At 45.8% G+C, this 27,166-nt stretch overlaps 1 protein-coding gene across 1 annotated transcript in view; it reads left to right on the forward strand.

Moving 5' to 3' along the window:
- ADSS1 (adenylosuccinate synthase 1) overlaps positions 1-27,166 on the forward strand; it is a 478,155-nt gene that overhangs the window by 291,066 nt on the left and 159,923 nt on the right. Inside the window, exon 5 of the mRNA XM_086937899.1 lies at positions 18,713-18,779. Within this exon, the coding sequence (XP_086794025.1) occupies positions 18,713-18,779 (67 nt within the window). The remainder of the gene's footprint in view (positions 1-18,712; positions 18,780-27,166) is intronic.

Genomic DNA, 27,166 nt, shown 5'->3' on the forward strand with positions numbered 1-27,166 from the left:
TGGCAATCCTTTTGCTCTCATTTGAGAAATTCATTATCATTCGTATTGGTTCTGAATCCTCTGTGGGTTCCTTTTGTTTTTTTATGAGACATTCCTCTCTAGTTTTTTGATCTGTTCTTTTCCAGCATTTTTTGATTACGCCATTGTTGTATTTGCGCCGTTTGAATCTATCAGTGGTTGCAGCACTATGTTTCAACCATTCATCATTTTCGCTGCAAATCCGACGGATTCTCAAAAATTCCCCTTAGGGGATGCTTGTGATGAGGGATTGTTGGTGGAAGCTGGTGGCTTCTAAAGTGGCATTGGTGGCAGTACATTTACGATGTAGCGTTGTATATATTTGATTTTCTCGTATGTAGATCTCTGTGTCCAGAAATACAATTCGATCATTGCTTATTTCATAGCTGAACTTTAAATTAGGTATGCTGTTGTTCATGATTTCAAAGTATTTCCGAAATTCCTCTTTGCTGCCATCCCAGATGATTAGTAAATCATCGATATATCATGTCCAACTAATCACTTTATTTAGTGATGCCTCATTGCTGTTACTCCATGCTACTTCCTTCTCCCACCATCCCATCGCTAAACAGGCATAGCTGGGACTAAAGGAAAATCTCATCGCTGTCCCGCTATTTTGACAGTATATTTCTTCCCCAAACATGAAGATATTTCTGGTCAAACAAATCGTGATCATATCCAATATCATCTGATTATGATTTCCAAATTCTATTTTTCTTTCCTTTAGGAAGTAATTGCATGCTGTAAGTCCCATGTCATTCCCTATGTTGGTATAAAGGGATATGACATCCATGGATACCAAATGGTATGAGTCTTGCCAGGCAGTGTTCTCAAGTTTTCTTAGTAGGTCACTTGTATCCTGTATGTAGGAAGCTAGGCATGTTACAAATGGATTAAAAAAAATAGTCAATGTAGTTGGCAATCGGTTCCAGGAGAGAGCCCTTCGCAGACAAGATTGGGCGTCCTGGGGGCATTTTTTGGTTCTTGTGCAATTTCGGGAGGAAATATATAGTAGCCGTTACTGGATGTGCTACCGTAAGATATTTCCTCTCTTCTTCATCAATTAGGCTTCTTCTACTCCATTCTGTTAACTTTGCGTCCACCATTTCTTTTATTTCCATGGTAGGATTTCTTTTTAACCTGTCATAATACTTGGTGTCCCTTAGTTGTCGATGCGCTTCTGAGATATACGCTGTTTTTTCCAGTATCACGATGTTTCCACCTTTATCGGCCATTTTGATCCCCTTGGAAGTTGCTTGTAAACAAGAAGGAGCGGGTCTGAGTGGTAAGAAACCAAAATCAAAGTTTTACCCCCAACTGGTCCCAGGAAATAAGATTGACTTATTCCAGGAAGCGGTAACCCAGGATTTGTATAAACTGAAGAACTCAAATTATAAAGACAATCTAACAGAAAATGAGAGAAAGGCACTTCTGGAGCTATCTATAAATGACCAAATAGAAATCAAAATGGCCGATAAAGGTGGAAACATCGTGTCTTTTCTGAAGGAGAGTCAGAGCTTGGAGTGTCAGTGATTAATTCGGCATCGCTGAAAGGGATGAATTTTGGCGTGCTTTCAAATTCGGAGGAACCAATTCCCTTCTTCACCCAGTCGTCGTAAGGAAGTGGCAAAGGTACACGCTTTACATGGGATGCATGCACCCAATGCTTGCGACCAGCCACACGAACTGCTGTTCTTGTTGCAAGCAGGACTTGGAAGGGGCCGACGAATCTCGGCTGAAGGTTCTTCGTCCTTGCGAAATTCCTGATAACCACAAGATCTCCTGGTTTCAGCTGATGCCCTGGACTCTCCGGAGGCTTTGGTAAAGCAACGAAAACCTGTTGGTGAATAAGACTCAATTTAGCAGTCAAGTCGTAAAGGTAGTCTATCAACATAGGATATTCTAGAGAACAAAACTCCTTAGGCCTCGGCACACCCCAAATATTTGCCGGGCGGCCAAACACTATCTCATAAGGGCTAAGCCCCACTCTAGAATGTACAGTTGCTCTCGTTGATAACAAGGCCAAAGGAAGTGCGTCTGGCCAGGCTAAACCTGTGGATGCTTGTATTTTAGCTAGTTTCAGCTTGAGGGTGCCATTGTAACCCTCCACTAAACCAGCAGACTGGGGATGGTTTGCACTGTGGAACTTTTGTTTCAGACCTAGGCCGGCACACACACTCTGCATAACTTTCCCTATAAACTCACTTCCGTTATCTGACCATACAATCCGTGGCATACCATACCTAGGGAAATATTCTTTGAGAAGAATTTTGGCAGTTGATAGGGCAGTATTGTCCTTTAGTGGGTATGCTTCAATCCACCTGGAGAAAGCACAGACTACCACAAGGACGTATTTCAAATTATTACAGCGATCCATGTGAATGAAGTCTAACTGAATCACTTCAAAGGGGCAGGAAGGAGGAGCGAAGTGACCAGCTGGAGTTGGAGTTCCCTTGCCAGGATTATGCATCAGGCATACCATACAATTTTTCACCACTCTCTCTGCACACTTACTGATTCCATCATTCTTCCAGACTGGAGCCAACATTTTACAGATTCCTTTAGAACTTATATGCGCTACTCCATGCGCCATCGTCACTACTGCAAGCACATACGCATCAGGCAACATCCAACGCTGCTGTTCTGTCAAATCAATCCAACACCCATTCGAATCCAATTTGCCCGTACTTTCTTCCCATACACGTTTTTCCTCCTCAGTTGCTTCTTTCTGAATCTCTTTCACACTTTCCATAGTATCCTCACACATTCCAGACTCAGCAACCCATCTTGCAGACGTAGCAACATACATTCTGCTCATCATGTCTCTAGCTGTCTGTTTAGCAGTTTCATCAGCAAAAGCATTCCCGCGACCAACATCATCCGTGATTGCTTTATGAGCACTGCACTTTACAATCGCAACTTCAGTCGGCAAGGTTAGAGATTCCAACAAGTCGTTAACTAGCTGACCATGTTGAATCTTAGTCCCATGGGACGTAATGAAACCTCTTTCTCTCCACAAACGGCCAAAACTATGGGCCACGCCAAACGCGTACTGACTATCTGTAAAAACATTCACTCTCTTTCCCTTAGCTAAAACACACGCTCTCGTTAGAGCTATTAATTCTGCAGCTTGGGCAGAATTCTGACTCACTCTTGCAGTCTCCACAATTGTCTTCAAAGTCGTTACTGCGTAAGCAGCAGTCACATCACCATTCTCCAATTTAAAACATGACCCGTCCACATACAGCGTGCCATCTGGATCGGATAACGGAGTATCCTTTAAGTCAATGCGTCCTTTTGTCTCTTCCTCCGTTTTAAAACAACAATCATGTGGTTCGGAATCACTCGACTCTTGATCAGTCGGCAACAGCGTTGCTGGATTCAATACATTACATCTTTTGATCTGAATATGACTCGCTAATAACGTCAGCTCATAACCAGATAGTCTAGCACTGGTAAGGTGTTGTGTCTTCGTTCGATTCATGAGTGTATCCACCGCATGAGGAACCATGACCACTAGCATGTTGTTCATCACCCAACCAGCAGATTGTCGAATGGAAGCCGCAGCTGCCGCTGTAGCTCTCAAACAACTAGGTAACGCTCTAGCTACCGGATCTAATGTTGATGAAAAATATGCACAAGGGCGTTGTTTATCACCAAACTTTTGTGTCAGAACACTCAACGCGCAACCTTCTCTCTCGTGAACGTAGAGCGTGAATGGCTTACTGTAATCAGGTGTACCCAATACAGGAGCTGAACACAATGCTTTTCGTAATTCAGTAAAACTCTCTTGACATTCATCAGACCATGGCACCGGACTCGGAACATTTTTCCCAGTCAAAGCTACCAACGGTTTTGCTAAAAGAGAAAAATTTGGGATCCACTGCCTACAGTAAGAGGTAATACCTAGGAAGGCACGTACTTCTCTCTGTGTGCGTGGAACACTCATCTGCGTAATTGCTTTTATTCTCTCTGGGGTCAACTTCCTTCCCTCCTTTGACAAGAGATGACCTAGGTAGGTCACTTCTTGGCAGCAGTATTGCATTTTCGAAGGTGACACCTTATGATTCAAATTAGACAAATGATGTAATAACGAGATCGTAGCTGCTTTGCAAGTTTCCTTGTCATCAGCAGCCACTAGAAGATCGTCTACATACTGTACTAGGGCAGAACCTGGAGGAAGGACAAAGGTATCTAACTGGCTTTTTAATGCTTGACTGTAAATAGATGGGCTCTCACAATAGCCTTGTGGAGCGCGTTTGAATCTGAAACTTCGACCTCCTAAACAGAAGCCGAAAATATCTCTGCTTTCCTCGGCTATCGGAATGCTGAAAAATGCATTCTTCAAGTCGATGACTGAAAACCAAGTAGCTGTAGCAGGAATCAATGTCAACAAGGCAGTAATGTCTGGAACTACAGGAAACTGCGGAACTACAATCTTATTAACTTCTCTGAGGTCGATAACAAACCTATACACTGGAGGCTTTGTAGGATCAGTTCGTTTCAAGATCGGTAGTACAGGACTGTTACAGACATTTCCTCTAGTTTCTTCAACCACATCTTTCTTAATCAAATCTTGCACAATCAATAAAAGTGCACGCTCACCTTCACTAGATATTTTGTATTGCGGAATTCTTGGAAATTTTACATTTGCTTTCAAAGTTACTACATATGGTGGTATTTCTAAAAGGCCTACATCGTTAGGACCAGTCGCCCAAAGAGAATCAGGGAGTGAACGCAGCTCTGGTGGGAGTGCATCCATTGACAAGTACATCGGAGAAGTGATATTTTTACCCAATGTAAGCTGTACTCCTTCCGGAGAACAGTACAATGTCGCATATAGTCGTTTTAACAAGTCTAAACCAAGCAGATTTTCATTACAACCCGTCGTCAAAATCAGAGGTGCTTTCAATTGACACGGTCCAACAGAAATAGACAAAGGACCAGATATCGGGTTGTAAACAGGGGCGCCTGAAAAACCTAAAGAAACATTTGTTGAGCCGGACAGAGGTGCGCCAGGGAGTTTCGCATGAATGATAGAACTTTTTGCGGCACCAGTATCCAACAGAAACGGTTCGACTACACCTGATGTTGCTACTGCGACATAAGGCCCACTCTGATCCACTGGAACTGATACTACTCCCTCTCTCTGTCCATGGCTGTCCTAGTACCCAATTTGCTGAAATCCCTCATCCACTTCACAATAATCTTCAACAAGATATTGTTGAGATCTATTTTGCTGAGCAGACTGGCCATTTCGTTGATCAAAGTGATTGGAAGGACGATCATTCGTTTGTGGAGGCATAGTACCTCGCCCTCGACCTCTAGAATTCTGCACAAAACCACCACGACCTCTCTGAGCTGCTGCTGCATTATTTTGTGCTAAGACCGGACATTCATTTTTATAGTGACCCTCTTTCTTACAGTACGCACATTGGTTCCACTGATATTGAGGTCTCGATGTACTATAATCTGTCCTTTGATACGAACCCTGTTGCGTATTAGTCTGATTCGTGCGAGGCGGATACGCCTGTTGCAAAAGAACTTTAGTCTTTAAGGCTTTCGTTTTCTTTTCTGATTTCTCCTTTTCCTCTTTATCCCTATTTTCGTAATACTGCGCAGTTGCAAGTATTTGCGCAGTTGTAGAAACAACCCACGCACTCTCTGAATCCTTTAATTTATTGCATAATTCAGGTAACAAATTATGCACAAATTTATCGACAAACAGTCTTTGTCCTCCTTCTGTGCTCATATCCTGACCACTGTGATCTACAAAAGTCTCTTCGAACCTCGTGAAGAAGTCGGAGACACTTTCGTCTTTCTTCTGTCTGCATGCTGACAACTTGTCCCAATTAACACGCAATGCGGGCATCAGAGCCTTCATTAAGTCGATTATTCTACCTGGAAGATTAGCAATTAGGGGTTCGGGTTTTGCACCACCTACTTGCTGACCATCCGCTGCAATGATAGCTGCCCAATCACCACCTAGGGCAGCTGGATGATTCTCTCTACGAATTTTAGCCCAAATTGGTTGCGGAACTACGTTCCCAAATAACATATCGATGTCTGCTAAGTTCATTATACAAGCCTCAACTGTCTGTGTTAATTCCTTATAGTATCCAGCAGGATTCTTACGCGGATCTGGCAAGGCCTGCTTCACTGCTAGCACTTCAGCTCGTTTCCATGGAATGTGTATCCACACCCTTTGGAACTGGGCCGGAGCGGCTGCAATACCACGGACTGCATCAGCTTGCACAGCATCGCGCCAAATTGGAGGAACCTCCCTCATTGGATATTGGCGACTTAGCTTCGTCTTACTTTTCTCTAAATCTCGCGGTGAACGAAGTGATGGATCACTCCTATAACTTAAAATCAGTTCCATCGCTTCTTCTATATTTTCACCTACTATCATTCCTGCAGCAAACTCTTTCTGAACCTTAATTAAGTCTTCTAAATTTGATTCAACATCATCTTCTTCTATCTCCTCACGTAACAACGAGCACATCTCGTCAAAGACATACCGTTGCGTTGGTTCTTTCCACTGCATAAACGTATCTAGCACATCTCTCGTACTATATCTCCTACTCTTCGAAATCCATCTGAGAGCCGTGGAATCTAAAATTCCCCGTTCCTCAGTACTCGGAAGCTGACTACGTCTCTGAGCAGAGTCAGAAGTAGGAGTCTTGATTAAAGTTTTATATAAAGGAGACAGAATGTTGGAAACAGAATCAGCGATTCTTCGACGAACGGAAAGTGGAGTCAACATTCTGGCAGACGCAGAGAACACAGTAGAGGTTGGAACAGATAGCGGGACAGTAGAAGTATCGAAAAAGATAGTTTGTGGAACAGTAGGTGTAAGCGAGGCAGATACAGGTATAGAAGTCGGCAATCCAGGAAGAGGAGGAGCCGTAGGAACATTCACATTGACCACAGGAGGTACAGGAACTTGATTCTGAGGGGCAGGAACACCAGGTTGTCCAGCAACCGGCAATTGTACATTCGGTAAAGGTGGAGCCGTAGCACCCTGTGCATACGGTGGAGGTGACCGTAACAAATAAGACAACAGAGGATCGTTTTCAGAATCCTCTAGTATCTTAATTGTTTTCGATGGCAAGGCAGGGTAGCACTTGTCAATCGCTAAATTGTGCTCTCTAATGGCCACCTCTATGGCCTTCTCACACTCGTTATCCTGCAACTGCTTAGTTGCTTGTTCTAGAGTCAACTCTTCTTGCTCTTTTTGTTCTTTCTTTAACCTTTTCATTTCTCTCTGTTTGGATTCTTTTCACTTTAACTGCACACTAGACCCCTCGCTGGACCGCTCACATCCTCCCCCCACGCACTCCCCGGCCCCCCGGCAGGCGGCCCTCTTCAGGGCATGGACCACACACTGGGCGCTCACTGATGCATGGCGACACCTACACCCACTGGAGTTCTGGACTTTTTGGTTCCGTCCAGAGGTGTCAGGGAACAACACCCAAAGACCCCGGAGTTCCACCTGCCTTGGTGCACAAATGAACAGAAACACGGGCTTCTCGACGGTGGCATCAAAGACCAAAGGTTTATTACTGCAGGGACACAGAAGTCACAGAAACTACGCATGGGCAGTAACTAGGAGCCTGTTCAAATTGTACAAAGAGGGTTGCTCCTTATATACTAAATTTTGGCCTTCAGGCGAATTCTTCACATGTTGGTACATTCCCAAAACCTTTGTGTCATAAACAATAAATATTTGGCGTACACAGGAACCGTTGATAAAATCTGATACAAAACATCTACGAAAAGGGGTTCCCACTAGTTCATCACAATCCCTTGTCAATATTGCATTCAAGAGCCGGACCGCCTCATCGTAAATTTCGTTACCTCCCCCTAATAAAGATTCAGAAAGAAAGAAACGGAGCCAGGTGTGGAAGATAGGAAAGCGGGATAAGAGATGTTTGTGGGTCGTAAATGGGCAAGGCTACCGGCTTCGGCCGCCTAATCGTGATCAGGACAATGGACACGAAGACCAGTTTAGCAGGACTGGCCTCGGGCAGAGGAGGCAGCCTTTGTCGAGTCATGCAGCTACAGCGTGATCTGGTTTAAGGTGCACGTGTCATAAAAGAGGTGAATCTCCGGCTAAGGCTACGTGTCCTTAATCGAAATGAAGTGATCAGAGGTTATTGCGTATGTGAGGGCAAGAAAAAAATGGAGGCCATGATCTAAGATGGATGCCGTGGGTAGATCAGAAATGTGTTTATAAAAGGAGTGCTCTTGCTCGTAGCGTAGCGAAAACACCAGGATATGCTAAATGGATCATTTGCGGTTCGCTGATACCAATATTATGTATTTCCGACAATATTGAAAACACGGGTTCAAATCGTCACGGAACCTCAGATGGCTCGCATCTACTCCTTCCACTCGATTCCACACAACCTTCGGGTCCGCCTAGACCGTTTCCTCTGCTCTGCTCCGATCCTCCCTAAGGTTACATCTACAGATTACCTGGGACGGATCCTCTCAGATCATGATGCCCACATAATACGGCTTACCTGGCGCCCCCCGCCTCCACCGGTCCCCACCTGGCGCCTCCCTAGAGACTGCCTAACGGACCCGGTCTTCAGGGACGCGCACAAAACCAGCATACGCGACTACTTTATGCACAATGAGAACACAGCGTCATCGGTACTAGTGGAGTGGGACGCGTATAAGGTGGTGGCAAGGGGAGAATGCATCAAACAGATAGTGGGGGTCCGCCGCACCTTAGAACGGTTGCTCTTAACGACGGAACAAGCTCTAGCTGCTCTCACCAAACGGCCTGACGACTCGGAGGAAGACGCCGTACTCACGGCAGAGGCCAAAACGGAATATCAAACTGCCTGCGCTGACCTCCGTAAGTATAATTTCAGGGCATACGCCTCTCGGGTGCACAAACACAGAGACAAAACCGGGGCGCTTCTGGCCTGGATGGCGAAGCAGGACACCGAAATCAAGCCGATCACGGACATTCTCAACCCGGAGGGTGTACTGGTGCAATCACAGGCTGAGATTCTCCTAGCATTCCAACGCCATTATACACGAGTGTACGAAGCCCCGGCATGCTGTACCCCATTTACCGCGGATCAGTTTTTAGACCCTCTGACGCTGCCCACGATATCGGATTCCGACAAGCGCACACTTGACGCCAAGATAATTCCCTCTGACATCACCCAAGCGATACGCGCCATGTCCCGAAATAAAGCACCGGGACTGGACGGCTTCCCACTAGAATACTACGCAACATTCTCTCCCCTGGTGGTTCCCCGTCTGTCACGGGTGTTCGGGGCGTCACTACACTTGGGGAAACTACCCCAGTCGCTACGGGAATCCGTGATTGTCACCTTTCTTAAGCCCCACAGAGATCCGCTTCACATGGGGTAATACCGGCCTATCACACTCCTGTTGGCTGATTGTAAGATCCTGGGGAAGATCCTAGCTGATCGTTACGCACAGGTCATACGCCCGCTGGTCCACCCCGACCAATGCGGCTTCGTCCCCGGGAGGAATACCTCCCAGAACCTCCGCCGAGTCTTCCATATCCAAGATCAGGTACGCGACAGATTTCCCCGCGCTGCCTGCCTCATTATGGACCTGGAGAAGGCGTTTGACACCCTCACTTGGCCCTACCTATTTTCAGTCCTGCGGCGCCTTAATCTCGGCCCGACGCTCATGGCATATACCCGCCTCCTATACACCGACCTCACTACTCGAGTTCGTATCGGGAAACGTATCTCACCGGCGTTTGCAGTCCGACGAGGCACGAGACAAGGTTGCCCCTTGTCGCCCCTCCTGTTCGCGCTAGCGGTCGAGCCGCTGGCGGTTCGACTGCGTCGGGAGGGTGTGGACTGGGGAGTACCGCTTGCAGACGGGACCCATTGTGTGTCCATGTACGCGGATGATCTCCTCATATATGTCCGAGACATCGAAATGGACCTAACCCCCATAGGGGCCACATTGGCGGACTTTGCAACTGCCTCGGGTCTACAAGTCAACTGGGACAAGTCCACGGTTTACCCCCTACACCCGGACCTACCCCCCCGAGACATCGACCTTGGACCACATAGGCTTTCATGGTCCACGGAAGCTCCCCGATACCTCGGCGTCCGCTTATACCATTCTCCGACGGACATCTTTGAAGGCAACCACCGCAAGGTACTCGAGAGTCTGCGCCCGACGGTCGCCTTCTGGAATAAATTACCACTGGCCCCGATTGGACGGATAGCCCTTGCTAAAATGGTGATGCTCCCCCGGCTCCTCTACCATTTCACAAACCTGCCGGTGATACCACCCAGATCCTTCTTTCGCGACGTTGATTCCCTCTTAGGAACTCTCATCTGGGGAGCAGGCCGCCACAGAGTCGCCCTGAAAACTCTTCAACTCCCCACAACACAGGGGGGACTCGGAGCTCCATCCTTCGAGGCATATTTCCTCGCAGCACAGCTCCAGTGGCTGTCCTACTGGACAGCGGACCGTTACCCTCAGGAGACGGTTACTCCTACTGGTAGAATCACGACTCCGGAACTCACCCGTCTGCTCCTCCCGGGCACCAAGCCACGGCGCACTTACCCCCTCCAGGTGACGATAGCGCGCCGATGTATGCTGCGGATACACCGGCTGTCCCCCGCTAGACCCCCATACTCCCCGCTGCTGCCACTAATAGGCGGCCCCAAGCAGGATTCCTACTTTGCGGCCCCACTACTCGCCGACTGGTCCCGCTGTGGCATCACAGATCTAGAATCACTCTTTGAGGAGGGTCAGCTGAAACCGCTGGACCGCCTGGTCGCAGAATACGGGCTCCCCCCAGGCCAATTCCTCAGGTATAGGCAACTGCTCGACGGATACCGACCCCATTTCAATCTCCAAAATGGCGAGCCAGACACGCATCCAGTAATACATACTATCCTACATATGGGGGTGGGCCGCCACCTGGTCACATGGCTATACAAATCCATCCGGGAACTCTCATACACCCCCCTGACGACCCTACGAGCCACTTGGGAAGAGGACATAGGCCGTGTTCTGCACGACTCGGAGTGGACTAAAGCTCTTGAGGCCCCTAAACGCGTCTCTAGGAACGCCCGCTTCAAAAATATTCAATATTATATATTACACAGGGCATATCTCACCCCAGCGCGATTACACAAGTTCTACCCCTCCACGCCATTCCTGTGCCCCAGATGCTGTTCCCCAGCTGTGAACTTCCGTCACATGTTTTGGGACTGTCCCAATCTCCAATCTTTCTGGCAGGGGGTGCACAACACACTACTGGAACTCACGGGTCTCACTACACTAGCCACCTGGGAGTCCAGTGCATTAGGCATCCTCCACATCTCTAAGCGTGAACCGGTGCATAGGCGCTTCGTGTCCTTAGCGCTCCTACTGGCCAATAGATGTATAACCATGCGCTGGCGATCCCCAGAGGGTCCCCCCATAGCACAATGGAAGGGGGCGGTTAACAAATGGGCGGCAGCGGAGGAAGACGCTTTAAGGGAAGAAGAAGCCAAGGGCGCGCGCAAACTTCCCATCTCCATGGAATGGGCCATGCTCCTTCACAGCTTCCGCCAGTCCACGCAGGCTGGAGACCCGCCTGACCCTTCCCCTCCCCCCACCCGAGCAGACCGGTAGCCTTCACCTGAAGTGAGCCACCCTAGAGTCGGACCCCGATAACCCCCTACGTCCTAGGCAACCTCTCGCATGTCCGGCCATCCGTGGGTTTCTCCCCCCCCCCTCTCTCGACACCCGCCGCCATTATCTCCCTACTTAGACCCTGCTAGCGCCTACATGCTTCCCTCCCACAGTTCCGTTACCCCCCTGTTCACTGGTAACACTGTTATGTGCACAGTACAGATCCAGATCCGGCGCTGTTACGGCATGAAAGTACCCATCTGATCTTATTCATCGCCCCTATGGCGATACCGTCCCATCACCTCTCAGCCTGCAGGAGCCTTTACATGATTATAATGCACTGATTCACCGAAGTCATGTTTATGTGTACCAGTTCTATATAACAAGAAAACGTTGCACACATAGCTGTTCGTGGCTGAATGTTGAGGCCACGTCGGCGGACTGTTTATTCTGTACTGAGATACTTTACTGCAACAATAAAAACAAATTTAAATCATCAGAGTGACTGGAGCCAATTGAAATTCTTTGGACTCGAAAGTGTCCCCAAAAAAGAAAGAGGGGGAGACAGAGAAAAACTTTTGAGACAAAAAGAGTCACGCCATATCCTAAACCTAAGAACCCTAACCCCATATGGGCTAAACCAGTCAGAAGAGTTATACATACACCTATAAGGACTTCGCTTTGTTAATCTGTTTGTTGCCCAAAATAATGCCATAATTGCTTACTGTATCCGTAATGGGTATGATACATAAACTTGAGGAATTTGAGACATTGCATGTGAAATGAGGAGATTATCTATGAATAGTATACAGTGGTTATATGTTATGATGTTACATGACCAGACATGGGTAACCCAAGGGAACTGGTGATAGAACTGTAACCAGTGATTAAAGAAATTTAGAAAGGCGGGAAAGCCACAAAAGTAATGTAATCCCACTTGAGGGAACCTAATAGCATGTAAATACAATGACCAGGGATACCCGTTGTGGAGGGTTGTGAGACATTCACAACCATCAGCTAACAATGCATATTAAAAAAATGTGTCAATATGTAATGTAATCCCACTTGAGGGAACTTATTAGTTCACAACACCATAACCACTAATTGAACAATGTCTCATAATGTAGTAAATTGTAGAGCAAAGAGCATGAGAATGGGCAAAATGAAATAAGTTACACTGTGTGAAAATACAAAAAAACTACATCTCCCAGAAAGCATTGAGGCACTGGTAACCCCCACACAGGAAATGATGCAATGTGTATTTGATTATATCAGGGAGGGGGAGCCAATTGGTCGGTTGATCGTGAGCAAAGTATTTGGAATACCGAAACGCGTAGATCGTAACAACTGCCCTTGTTTTTGGAATGTAAAAGAAAAATTAAAAAACTGCAAAATTGACCTGTGGAGTGCGACCCGATTTGTTCTTCTTTGGAGGAATAGTGATTAATATATATATATATATATACACACACACACATCACGTATGCTTGTGAAATAATGTATTTCGGCTTCCGCCTTAATCACGTTTCAACATTGCAATAAACCGTGATTGAATTTAACCTACGCCTAATATAGACATAGGACTTACACTACATAATTGTGTAGCATCCTCTTGAAAAATGACATCCATTTTGGAAGGTCTTAATCCACTGGATATATATATAATTTAAACCATTTCTCATGGTATTTGATGATTACAAAAGAGAATTATACCTCACATTAATATTTCATGTAAAGACACTCAAAATGAATATTTGCAACATTTGTTCTCAAATTGTACTCGGAAAATGTTTACATGTTTTTCCATCACTATATTTGCTCCACAATACTCGCAGGTGCATTTTTTGCTTAAACCGGAATTTCCAGCCTAAGCCTGTTGGCGGACGATGTATTTGCCAGTCTACTAACAATGACGTATCAGCTAATAAAGATAATCTACATTGAATATCTGCTGAAGACATTGTAATATAACACATACAGGAACTATAATGTATAGTTTGGGCAATAACGCCCATGTGGCCACATTCACCACTAAGCTTATACACAGCTGTATAGTTAATTGCTATACATATTACTTCATCTCGCCCCAGTGGGCAAATAATCCAAAGTCAATATTACTACTTTAATGGGTTGTCCCAATTAAGTAGAACACATCGTTGGAAAACATGATTAAACCATCCAATTCATTGTAGCGCCAAGATCAACAAGATGCCTTTCTATACCTAAAAAGTCAAAAAGTTAAAAATCTTTAAAATCACAAAAGGGTTGAACACCGCCTAATATTCTTACATATACAGATTTCATTCCATCAAGTGAACTGCTAGTTCCTCGCTCGAATTCAAGCCATTTGGGGTCAGACAGTCAAACTCAATAATGTACTTAGACTCTAATTTACGCAAGGATAGTTCTCGATTCCCAACCCTGACACCCATTTAAAACATTTACTTTATTAAAAGACAATCAGAGTCACAGCATTCTGCTGAGCATGGCAAGTCAACATTTCTGTGATGGCCACCAATAGGAGTGAGTTACTGTTTGCGACAACCTCTTCAATATTCATGAGGTAGGTTGGATTATCACCCACTCTGAATCAGAATTTTACAAACAAACTATTTGGACCTAGGTTGGTTCATGACATTTTTTACTGGTTGCAACATGCCAGCCGCAAATTGTGACTAGTTTTTGCAAACATTATTTAGTATATCCACCCCATTTTCCTTTGCATCCTCACTTTAAGAGATTTTTTTGTTTCAGTGCACTTCAGCTAGTCTGCAGGGAATCAACTACATGCAAGCCACTTCCTCACAGCTCATGCAAGTTCAGCAGAAAAACCCCCTTGTTCCCTGTATCATGCAGACCTTGATATTTTGATACAACCACCGTGCTGAAATAGAAAAGGCAAATGTGGTTAAATCTAACTAATTTCTTGACAAAGCCTCTACTTTCCTAAATAATAGAGCCTCAACACATCAAATAAAGTTCCATAAAATCTCCTACCAATCACCCTACAATATATTTGAGAAATTAGATAATTGGCAATTTACACCTCATCAGATTACTCAATGGACACATTATGGACCTCATTAAGATCGGGGTCGGAGAGCCTCTGACTTTATGTCCGAGACTTTCCGACTGAGATCGTCGGCTTCAATTCCGACAGCCTCATTAGAAAAGAGGCTGTTGGTTTTGAACTCGGGCGAACATTCCGTCTGGCTTCCGATGGGCTCAAGTAGCGCATCTGCCAGCTGAAATTGGCACGCAATCCATATGGATGGCGTGTTAGGCCGTCCAGATTACAATGTCGGTTTCCGGCAGGGTTTCCATGCTGGGCCTTCCTAAATGGAAACCTGTCAGAAAGCACCTTTGGGAGTCCCTAGCAGGGCCTCTTCAGCCAGCGGCCTCCGGTTAGGGACCGAAATGGCACCTATGGTGCTCCCCTGTTGATACCTGCACCTTGCGGAAGGTACAGTGAGGTGCCTGCCACGCGGGGCAAGGATGAACACAAGCTAATTTTCTGTATTGGAGCTTGTGCTGTGGCTGGTTTCCAACCACAGCACAAGCTCCCATACAGAAAAGGGAGCTTGCGACTCCACCAGGTGAGGTTGCATCATAAAATAGCGGTTGGGACTACCGACTGGAGGTTGTGACCACCGAACGGAGATCGGTCGGACTCGTATCTATGACCGACATCGTAATAAGCCCCTTAGACTCAAAGCGTTATCTGTTGGGTGTGCCTCCAAATGTTTGTGCATCTCCCTTTTGATGCACAAAACCAGGTGGGTCCTTTATGTACAATGTTTATGTATGTGGTTACTTGGTGAGATATTGGGGCACTGTTGACTACAGAGGTCCGATTATCTAGCGAAACATCCATCTTTTTCCATTTTTATCTCAACAAAATTTTACCTTACAAGAAAGATGCAGCCCCACCTTTAGCAAGCATGGTGGGCTTGAAAGTCAAGACTGAGAGCATCCAGGATGAGTACTGAATAGGGTTCTGTGGGCCTCTAGATTTCTTTCATAAAGTCCCAATCATTCCTCTCCAGAAAAGCTTACCCCGAGGTTTTCCACTTATTGCTTTGTGTCCTGGCTTTCGGCCCCTTTCTGCATGTATATCCATGATTCTCAGGCTCTCCCATTCTTCACATCATCCATCTTAATGTGTATATTCTTAACCTACTGAGGAACAGTCTTAATGATGTTGAGTTCCCTGTAGCTAATTTTTAGACTTTTTTTTATAGAGCGAACTGGACCCGAAGATATTTGAGTGCTTCACATGAGCACTGTTTACGTTGCATAAGGTCACATTCATATTTTCCAGTCACTGGAGATTTAGGGCCTGATTACTAGTTTGGTGGTGTGGCAGCTGCCCGCCACACCAGCAACCCCTGCCACACCGCAAAACTTGTCCGCACAATGCCCATCAGATTGAGTTCATTCATGGTCTGGTGGGCAGTACTTTGGTGGTCTCCTGTGGTGCCTTTCAAAGGTGGAAAGTACCGTCCCCAAGGTCCCAGACTTGTCTATCTCCCTAACCAGTTACCTACTGATCAGCACATTCTTATCACACACACTACATGGTGTTCTCTTAGCGCAGGTCTTACGGAGTCACCTTAGAAGAAATGTGTATTTAGAGTCCTTTTAAAGTTGACTAAGTTGGATGAGGCCCTGATGTTACCTGAGAGAGAGTTCCAGAAAAGTGATCCTTGAGCAGAAAGTGCTTGGCCCCTTTTGATTTTTAGCTTGATCTGTTACGTATTCAGCAGATTCTACTGTCAAGGGTTTCTGGTGCCAGTCTATTAATACATGTAAGCATCCAAAAGCTGATTTTAACATCTAGTGTGTACTTGAGCAACAGCCAGTGAGAACCCTCCTGGCATGTGAGATGTGATCCTTCTTAATAAAACAGAAATCAGCCTAACACCGCCCTTATGAGTTTTCTGTCATTGGTTGATCTGAGCTGTTGGAAGGCTACCAAGGGGCAGATACAGTAGTCCAGCCCGGATCTGATAGCTGCCCCAAACACCAGAGCTTTGTGTGCATGAAAAGGAAAATGCAGAATAGCGCCAGTTAGGATGATGGTAGCAGCTTTGGTAACCATCCCTACTTAAGTGCAGAGGATAATGTCTACATCAAGTGTGAGCTGTTTTTGACTTTGAGGGTGGATTCTATCTTTTGGTTAAGATTTGAGGAAAGGGTGGGGGTAAGGAGTTATCCTTCATCTTAGAACAAAATATTGGGGCTCATTACGATGGCGGCTAGCAATTAGCGGCTGATCACCATTGTTGCAGGATGATAACCCCCGATTAGTAGTCAGCAGTTCCATCCAACATATTGCAAATGCCCTGTAGGTGGCCGTAAACCTGGCTTTTTCCATTGTGGCTTGTGCTGTGGCCTGGAAAAGGACCGCAGCACATGCCTCAATTGAAAAAGGGATGTTTTGAAGCATCCATTCCCCGTTTCCCAGGCACCATGTGGTGCCATGCACACAGGAAATGGATGTTTGGGGCGGCACCACAGCTGTCCCCCAGGCTTAATACCGGACGCCCATGAGGGATAGGGGCCCTGACAGCCTTTCTATGGTGGGCAGATCACTATGGAAAGGCTGTCACAGAGGGACATCATAATACCTATGGCCGTGCATGAGCAGAGACTACACCTATTGTAGGTAATACAATACGACCGATGGTCAGACGGGCTTCTTGAGCACGTCAGAAGCGATGGTCGGTCCCTCCGACCTGATGCGGTCCAACCGACTGCATCATAGTGCAGCAGTCGGACTGCTCTGCTAAATGTCGGTGGGACCGCCACCAAAGGCCTTTCTGTGGGGATCCCACTGACATCCTAATGTGGCCCACTGTAATCTTGGTTTGGTTTAGAATTGTTAAGTTGAATGTAGTTGTAATTCATCCACTATTCTACTTCCTTTAGAGCCCTTGGTGTGTTCATCTGTTAGATAATTTTCCCTGGATAAACTGATGCCAAGGTGCGTTTTGTCTGCAACAAACTTGTGCCCATCTGTATGCAATTAAAATGTTGAACGGTGGGGCGAAATAAACATTAAGGGCCCGATTACAACTTTTGGTGGTGCAGGGGTGGGCGGCAAGGTGGTTCACACTGCAGTGTCTCTTTCATAAAGGCACCATAATGGGAACACGTATCAAAGTCCCTGCATGGCATGGGCTGTAACATCCATGACGTGCAGGAACTGGTGTGCATCCACATGGAGTGAGGCACCAGGGTTCCCTGTAGGTCCACCTTTGTTTTCTCTCGGCCCCGGTTTTCATGCTAGTGGAACCACCATGAAAACCCCGTCAGAGAGGAAACTTGTAATATGCTTCCTGTCAAACAGTGGTCCCACCAAGCTTATTGTAGCCTCTGGACCACTGCGCAACCTGTCAGTCCGACCGCCCAAGTCATAATGGGGCAGTCGGACTGCTGGTGCGCCGGTGGCTGGACCGCCACTGCTGCACCACCATGACTTTGGTGGTCCTCGAACCGCCAGACTCATAATTGGGCACTAAGTAATGCTGGAGACATAGGGGAATTCTGAGGTAATCACAGGATGGTGACACTTCCAGTGACACCAAAAGGCACAGGAAAACAGCCTGGATTCTGTGTGACAGTAAAGATGTGAAACAAATAGTAGTGTTTTTGTCAGCATAGGCTACTGTGTCCAGAACAGGTCACTGCTGAGGAACTAGCAGACACACATTCTCTATACCATATGTAAGGGTGTGTTCAAAAAAGCCATTTAGAACACTTTCAGTGCTATGTTTAGGATAGTAACCTAGCTGAACAGGACATTGAGAGGAAACTTGTTGATGACTACTTCTTTATTTAGTGTGTGAAGATCTACATAGAGGCGTCACTCCCCCTTGTTAAAGGCTTAAAGATCCTGGTTGATAGACGCCTATTATTTATGCTTGTCAGATGATTTTCATTTCCTGTGGAGAAATGCACAGTTGTGTCAACTGCTTCTGAACAGTTTACCCTTTCCGCACTCAATGTCCTAATTAAAATAATCTTTTGCTGTTTGCCGATTTTTTTTCAGTGTGTGACTTTCATCAGGCTGTTGATGGACTTCAAGAAGTACAACGAGAAGCACAAGAGGGAAAAAAGTAATTATATACTTTTACGTTTCTAAAGGGATGGACGATCATTCACATGTTATTTATCTGACAGTTTGTATTCAAGTGAATTTTTACACATAATTTCTACATCTACAAAAATACTGAGTAATGAATTTATGGGAAAACATATGTAACTAAACTAAATATCACTTGAGATGTGGTAAAATGAAATAACACACAAAGGCGATGGGAAGAATAGCTGCGGATAATCTAAACAGCTGGCAATCGCTCTGTGCAGCATTTCAACCCATTGTTTTTCACCCACTGTGCCTCTCTAGACTGCGGCCCAACACCATGTGCAAATCAGTGCTAATTCGGCTCCTCCTGGGTACACCCCAAACTGCCTGGCAAGTTGTGCCACAGGATCAAAGCTATACCTCGCTCATGAGGCCTAACATGGACGTAACCGGTGTGGGGTTCCCTTCTGGCAGTCCTCAACCCGTAAAATTCAATGCATCTGTCACCGCCGAATATTTTGGATGGGCTTTTTGAGGTGATATTTACAACGATGAATGGGTTATTTTGCTAGTGAACGATATTAGATCATGAAAATACAAAAGTAAAATCAATTAAACATTCCATTGATTTTCCTTTCATTACAGCTGGCTTAAAAACAAGTTGCTACATATTTTCTGCATGACACATAGCCTATTCAACTAGTTTTGTGACTAATCTATATTCCACTAAATGTTTTGCAGGTTGGATTTATTACCTGTTTTTGCTGTATATTTCACTCCATTTCTGGCATATGTGTTAGAGGTGCTGGCACATGTAAATGTATTTTTTAGCGTATGTGTGCTAGTGGAGGCTGCAACAGTACTACACCTATAGGCTTAGGCACGATGTTTCATCATTTTGCGCCAGTGCAGTATAACCAGAGGTTGAGCACAAATGTAATGTAAATGTACAGGAATTTATTTAGCGCAAATCATCGAGCGGTTTCTAAGCACTTGCTTAGGGAACCTGTCCTGGTATTCCCCTGTGAGATTGCCCCAGCAAGGTGAAAGCCAGGCATCCCGCCGCGAGGGGCCAAAGTGGAGATTAAGCAAGCTATTGCCCAGAGTTGCAGAGTTCGAACCCGTGAATCCAGTAGGCACCGGAGCAAGAATTGTCGAGTCCATGGACATTTTTAGGACTCAAGACCCCGCCGAGCCGGGAGTTGAACCCTGGTCCCGGGCTGACCTCTGCTTCCAGGTCTGCCTCCTCTAACCAGTGAGCCACACTTCTCCACAAGCACAAACCCTCAAAATGTTGATTTAGGATTATTTTCCAGTTCAAAACATGCAGTGCAAGGTAGACCTAAAGTAAGACAGAGTAATGCTATGCACAGCTTTGGGATGATTTACATCAAGGGGGCGCCCAATTTGTGATATTTGGGTGTTCCCTTGCAACCACCCAAGGCTTTTGAAGAAAAACCCAATCTACTAACATTTGCAGACAGGGCTTTGCATCAAATATATATGCCTCCGTGAAGCAGGCACAACATTTGAGAAAAGTTATATTTTCTCAAAATGTTTCTAACTTTGCATGTATGCTGTACTGCACAGCAAATGTAAATAAATGTAAATCCAGTATTTGTATAGCGTAAAACAATTACCCAAGGGTGTCAAGGCACTGGTGGCCGCCGGCAAGATTAAGCGAGCTATTGCCTAGAGTCACATGGTGCTGGGCTGCACGAGGGATCGAACCTTGAGCACCCGTGTTCCGGAGCCAGGCGCCCTGGCCGCTGCGCCACACCTCTTCCTGCACACAAACTTAGAAAGGTTTGGAATTATGTTTAAGCATAAAATTGTGTACTAAAAGGGTCCTCTTTAAATACAAAAGTATCCTACACATCATACATTCACCCTTTACACTATTGTGCAAGAGTATATATGTGGTGCATGGCAGCCTATAGTGCACCAACGCAGGGGAAGGGAGCAATTGCAACATATCTTCGCAGATATGGTGCTGTCCCTCTCTCTCCCTATCATGCAATGCAGTGCAGCAACTATGGTTGAATGCGCTGCATAGCTGCACAGTAACAGCTACTTAAATCAGACACTAGGAAGTAGAGATAAGAAAGACAGTGATAGAAAGGGGAGCATGTGAGATGGAAAGGAAGGAGCAGAATAAGAGAGAGAGAAACTGTTTTGTTATTTGGGACATGGTATAGTTAAAGACCAATGTTTGTAGGAGAATGACCAAAGATCATAGAACAAGAGTGACCAAGGGAGCAAACATGGAATAGAGAGTGACCAAGGGAGCAAACGAGAAAGATTGTGACTCCTTGTACTACTGTTCATTGAGTGTCTATATATTACTAGAAGGGGCAACATATGATTTTAAGCAGCTTAATTTTGAAGCAGCTATGAGGAATTAGTCAAAGTCCAAGTTTTAGGGTTTACCATCGACAACGTTAGACCACTATACCACTGAGGAATGCTGTGACTAGGAATCATAGAAGTGGTGGCTGGTGACATTTGAAAGTGGTGAGGAGTAACTTTATTGTCGTACTGCACTGTGTACTGGAAGTTTGTGGGGGGGTTATCCCCCCTAGAAAATTTTGAAAAAAAGAGTGGACAAACGGTGCATTTTCAAGCAAATTTGAGGAAGCAGGAAAATTACTATTATTATAATTATAACTATTGTTAGCTAGCCTTAGAGTTAGTGGACATCCCTGAAAACATACGTTTTAATTTATTCATTGTTCTTACAAGTTTCAGCAGCAAAAAGCCCCTGTGGAAATTCAGCATCAAAAAGCAGAACATCTACGCCTGCTTCCTAGCTTCCTGGCGAGCGATTTGCTTGTATTTGTGCATTTAGTGAGGCAGAGTAAAAGAGTGTGTTGTATATCTGAGAGTGGTTTTCTTTTTGGTCTACCTGCCGTTGGTCCACATGCAGGACTTGAACATCCAGTTATGAATTACCAGTTGTGAAGGATAGAGTAACAAATAGGCGCTAGGTCAGGCCCTGGGAACATATTTTCTCAGCTCCCTCTGGCTCTCCTGCTGGAGTTTGGCCAACACAGCAAGACTTATGGGAAGACAGACACTAAGGACAGACATACTTCACCTGCACAGAAACACACACAGGCGTGCTGATTCTCAAATCCGCAAAGCTCTAATTCAACTCAGCCTTAACCCCCAACGCCTGCTGCTATTATAATTGGAGCTGCATGTCGTGATCCGACAGCATAGCACTAGGATCCTGTGGGTCCTGGATGACAGGGACAGGTCACGGGACACCACATCCGGTCAAGGGGGCGGGGAAGGGCAGAGTGACCAGGGCGAGTGACCAGGGCAGACGTGCCGAGTATCTCCTGTACAGAAAGAGAATAAAGATCTAAACCACCAACCTGCGTGATGTGCCTGCTATGACCACGGTGTGATACAGATCACTACAACTGGCGACGAAGAGGGCAAAGGATCGACGCGTGGATCGTTGAGGTTTCGTTGACTATCACCAGGAAGTAGCGAGGAGCCCACCCTCAATGCACAGAAATTACAAAGGACTGAAGAAAGGAGAAGCAGTGACACGGGAGCCCACCCCGACCGCCACCGAGGAAAGATCCAGCTGATCGCGGTAAGCGCTAAGAGCAAGCGCGCAGATTCAAAACAGTGGCGCGAGCTCTCACGAGAGTCTCGGTGGCCATTTTAAGGTCAGGCGGCGGGGCCAATCAGAGGCAAGAATAAGACAGGCGGCCATTTTGAAGTCAGGCAAGTGAGATTTCGATCGCAAAGTCTCACTGGAGCGGGATTTCGATCACGAAATCTCGCGAGAACAGTGGCAGCCATTTTGGAAATTGGACAAGTGAGCAGAAAAAGCATTGAAAACAGCAGAACAGCCATGGTAAGGCCAGGCTAAGCAGAAAACAATGCAAACATAAAGGAAAAGAGGCGAAAAAGAAAGAAGAGACAAAGATCCCAAAAAAATAGGGACAAAGACCTCAAAGAAGAAATAATATATGGAAAATAAAGAATAAAGGAAAACAAAAGGAAAACAGACAAAGATCCCAAAAGTAGGGACAAAGACCAGAAAAGTGGAAATAATAAAAGGGAAATAAAGAATAAAGGAAAACAAAAGGAAAACAGCAACAAAGCATAGATAAAAAAAAAAAAAGAATGGCTGAGGCAAGAGCAAGCGCACAGTATCGGAGACCACTCCCATGTAGCGTATCGGAGCCACAGGTGGGAATAAGATGGGAAAAGTGGATCACTAAGTTTGAGAGGTACGTGGAAGCCACAGATGTGGTAGAAGCAAAACAACTAGGACTGTTCCTAAACCTGGTGGGAGATGAGGTAGATGACCTTTTAGTAACACTACCAGCAAATGAAACAGGCACATACCAAGGACTGATCAAGTGTCTCACGAACAAATTTGACCCACAAAGAAATATTGACTTTGAAAGGTACAGTTTCAACATAGCATTTCAACAGCCCGATGAGTCGCCAGATGACTTCGCAACTAGGCTAAGAAAACTAGTCACCCATTGTGAGTTCGAGAAATATGACAATGAGCAGGCCACCCGCCTAAGAATAATAGAAGGATGTCGAGACACTGACTTTCGCACAAGAATACTAAAAGAGCCGACCACACTAGAAAAGATCTTGGAACTGGCCAGAGCAGAAGCAAGAGCGATGGCACATTCAAGACAAATGGAACAACGGGTTGAACAAGCTCACAGGATAACAGACAATGGTCGATCAGGACAATGGAAGAAGGGGTCAAATGGACAACTGACAAAGAAACAACAAGGGTCACAATGCTACAGATGCGGGCTGGAATTTCCACACCTAGGTGCATACCCAGCATTCGGTCAAACATGCCGAAAATGCAATTGAAACAATCATTTTGCCAGCATGTGCAAGGCATGCAGTTCAAAAATGAAAGAGGTAGACCAGGGAGACCACGAATGATGACAAACCAGCACGCACGGCACATGGAAACAACAACAAGGAGCTCTTCGCTAGAGTCAGGAGAAGAAGAAGAAGCAGAAGAAAAAGTAGAGCGGTTATACCTCATGTCCATAGCTGAAGAAACAAATGAAGAAAGCATATGGCTGGTAGACAAGAAGACAATAGAGAAAACAGATTTCGTGACCCTAGATGTAGGGGCTCGCCAAGCGGAGTTTGTACTGAACTGTGGTGCCACGTGCAACATAATGTGCGCCATGGAATATGAGAAAATAAAGAGGAAACCACCCCTACAACCATCCAGAGTAGAAGTGTTCACCTGGGGTGTGAAAAGACCAGTAACAAACCTGGGAAAGTTTACAGACACTTTGACATATAAGAACAGAACGATCACGGAGGAGATTCACGTGCTAAGAGGGGACATCCCAGCACCATGTTTACTAAGCAACGCCACTGCAAAGATAATGGGTCTGTGGGAAATGACCTATCACATGTCAGACAAAGGAAATATCCTCAGAGAGTATCCAAAGTTAACAAAAGGACTAGGCAAACTGAAAGGGCGGCAGATCACACTACACATCAACGAAGCAGTTAGGCCTGTTGCTCAGCATCATAGACGTGTACCGATACACCTACAACCGCAAGTGGAAGAAGAAATAAAGTCATTGCTGGATCAAGACATCATTGAGCTGGCTGAAGGGCCAACACCATGGGTATCACCGATAGTAGCCGTACCCAAGAAGGACACCTCACAGATCAGAATATGTGTCGACATGAGGATCCCGAACTCAGCCATCGAAAGAGAACGACATCCCGGTCCGCATTTGGATGACATGATCAGCTGCCTGACGGGATCAAGACGATTCTCCAAGCTGGACCTGTGCAAGGGGTACCATCAGTTTGAACTTGACCCACAGTCAAGATACATAACGACATTCTCGACACACCTAGGTCTGTTCCGTTACAAGAGGTTGAGTTTCGGAATCTGCTCAGCAGCTGAAATTTTCCAAGAGACAATCAGGCAAATAATTAGACCAATCAAGAACAGTCTCAACTATAGTGACGACATTTTAGTGTTCGGGAAGTCTGATGAGGAGCACGACAAGGCACTGAGAGAAGTCTGTTCACAACTAGAGAAAGTCGGACTAACATTGAATGAAAAAAAATGTGAACTAGGAAGGGAAGAATTGGTGTTTTTCGGGCACATCTTCTCGAAAAAAGGAATGAGGCCAGATCGCAGCAAGGTGGATACCCTGGAAAAGGCAAAACAGCCCAGTGATGTAGCTAACTAGATCCTTTCTCGGTCTTGCCAGCTATTGCACGCGGTACATAAAAGACTTCGCGACAGTGAGTACACCACTGCGAGAGTTGACGAAGCAGGGACAACCATTTGTATGGACCACAGAATGCAGCAAGGCGTTCGAAGAGATAAGGGCGTCAGTGACAGCTGTAGATCACCTGGCGTACTTTGACCCGAGTCTTTGCACAGAACTGACGGTGGATGCCAGCCCAGTTGGTTTGGGCGCAATACTGGCACAACACAAACAAGGAAAGGAATCACCAAGATGTGTCTTGGCCTATGGGAGCAAAAGTTTGTCGGACATTGAGAGAGCATACTCTCAACCGGAAAAAGAGAGTCTGGCAGTTGTGTGGGCCTGTGAGCACTACCACATGTTTATCTATGGGAAGCCCTTCACGATAGTAACTGACCACCAGGCTCTAATAACAATCTATGGCAACCCAAGTGCCAAGATACCGCCCCGGATAGAATGGTGGGGAATCCGGTTGATGGACTACAACTTTAAAATAGTTCACAAGCCCGGAAAAGAACACAATCCCACAGACTACATGTCACAACACCCACTGCCCCACAAAGAGGACACCACAACCATGGCAGAAGAATACCTCAATTTCATCCTCAATCAAAGCACTCCAACGTCAATAACAATAGCAGAGCTAGAGGAAGAAACAAAGAGAGATCCAACCATGCAAGCTATCAGAAACGTGGTGAGACAACAAAGATGGAGACACATAAATAATAACAGCGCCACAGAAAAAGGGGTAATCAAGGAAGAACTGCTAGCGTTCAAAAAGATAAATGAAGAGCTATCAGAAACAGAAAATGGCATCCTGATGAGAGGAGCACGGATAGTGATACCCTACAGGCTGAGAAAGCGAACACTTGAACTGGCACATGAGTCCCACCGAGGCATTGTGGCCACAAAGAAGATGCTGAGGGAAAATGTGTGGTTCCCAGGACTTGATGGCATGGTAGAAGAAGCAATAACACGATGCCATGTCTGTCAAGTGATGGGACCATCATCAAAACCAGCACCACTACAAATGTCGGAACTTCCAAAAAAAGTATGGACAGAGCTAGCGGCGGATTTCTATGGACCTCTAGAGACTGGAAACTACTTACTGGTTGTCATTGACACATTCTCGAGGTTCCCGATAGTGAGGCAGGTGTCGTCGACATCAGCACATGCAACTCTACCTGTGCTGGATGACATATTCGCAGCCTGGGGCTCCCCACAAACATTAAAGACGGACAACGGCCCGCCGTTCTCAGGAGAAGAATTTCGCCGTTTCAAGGATTACCGTGGGATAAAACATCGGAAAGTAACGCCCCTGTGGCCACAGGCCAATGGGATGGCAGAACGCTTCATGGGGACCATCAAGAAAGCCATCCAAAGAGCAAAGTTGACACAAATATCGACTGGGCAGGCACTGTGCTAGGTGCTGAGGGACTACAGGAATACCCCTCACAGCTCCACAGGTCGGTGCCCGGCTGAACTGGTACTAGGACGTTCAAGCAAAACAAGACTACCACAAATGAAAGCAAAACCAAGTGCAGACAGAAAGGAAATTGCAATAAAAGATCAGGAAGCAAAAAGAAAGATGAAAGCATATGCGGATCAGTGGAGACATGCAGCTGAACCAAAACTGAACGAAGGAGACCTGGTGGTGGTGCGACAGAAACAACAACGAAAGTCCGACAGCCCATTCTCCATAGAACCACTGACAGTGACGAAAGTGAAAGGATCAATGATCACGGCAGCCTCTGCCCAACAACGAATTACAAGGAATAGCTCACACTTCAAGGAGCTGAAGACGGAGGAAGAAGAAATGGCAGCGCCATCAGCAGCAGCCACAAAGGAGGAAGACAGAGGACAAAGAAATTATGGAGAGACAAGAACAAGAAGAATATGCAGAAAACCGCAGAGACTAATTGAATTATGTAGATCGACATGTCTCTCTCTCTCTCTCTCTCTCTCTCTCTCTCTTTCTCTCGCTCTCTCTCTCGCTCTCTCTCTCTCTCTCTCTCTCCCTCTCTCTCTAATTCCTCTCCACTACTCCATCTCTAAGTGAGTAGGATCAGTAAGGATCGACAGTATTGTGAAAGTACATAATGAACATTTGTTTGTAACAAAGGGGGAGATGTCGTGACCCGACAGCATAGCACTATGGCCCTGTGGG

The sequence above is a fragment of the Lissotriton vulgaris genome, chromosome 9 (assembly GCF_964263255.1).
Source record: "Lissotriton vulgaris chromosome 9, aLisVul1.2, whole genome shotgun sequence".
Taxonomy (NCBI): domain Eukaryota; kingdom Metazoa; phylum Chordata; class Amphibia; order Caudata; family Salamandridae; genus Lissotriton; species Lissotriton vulgaris.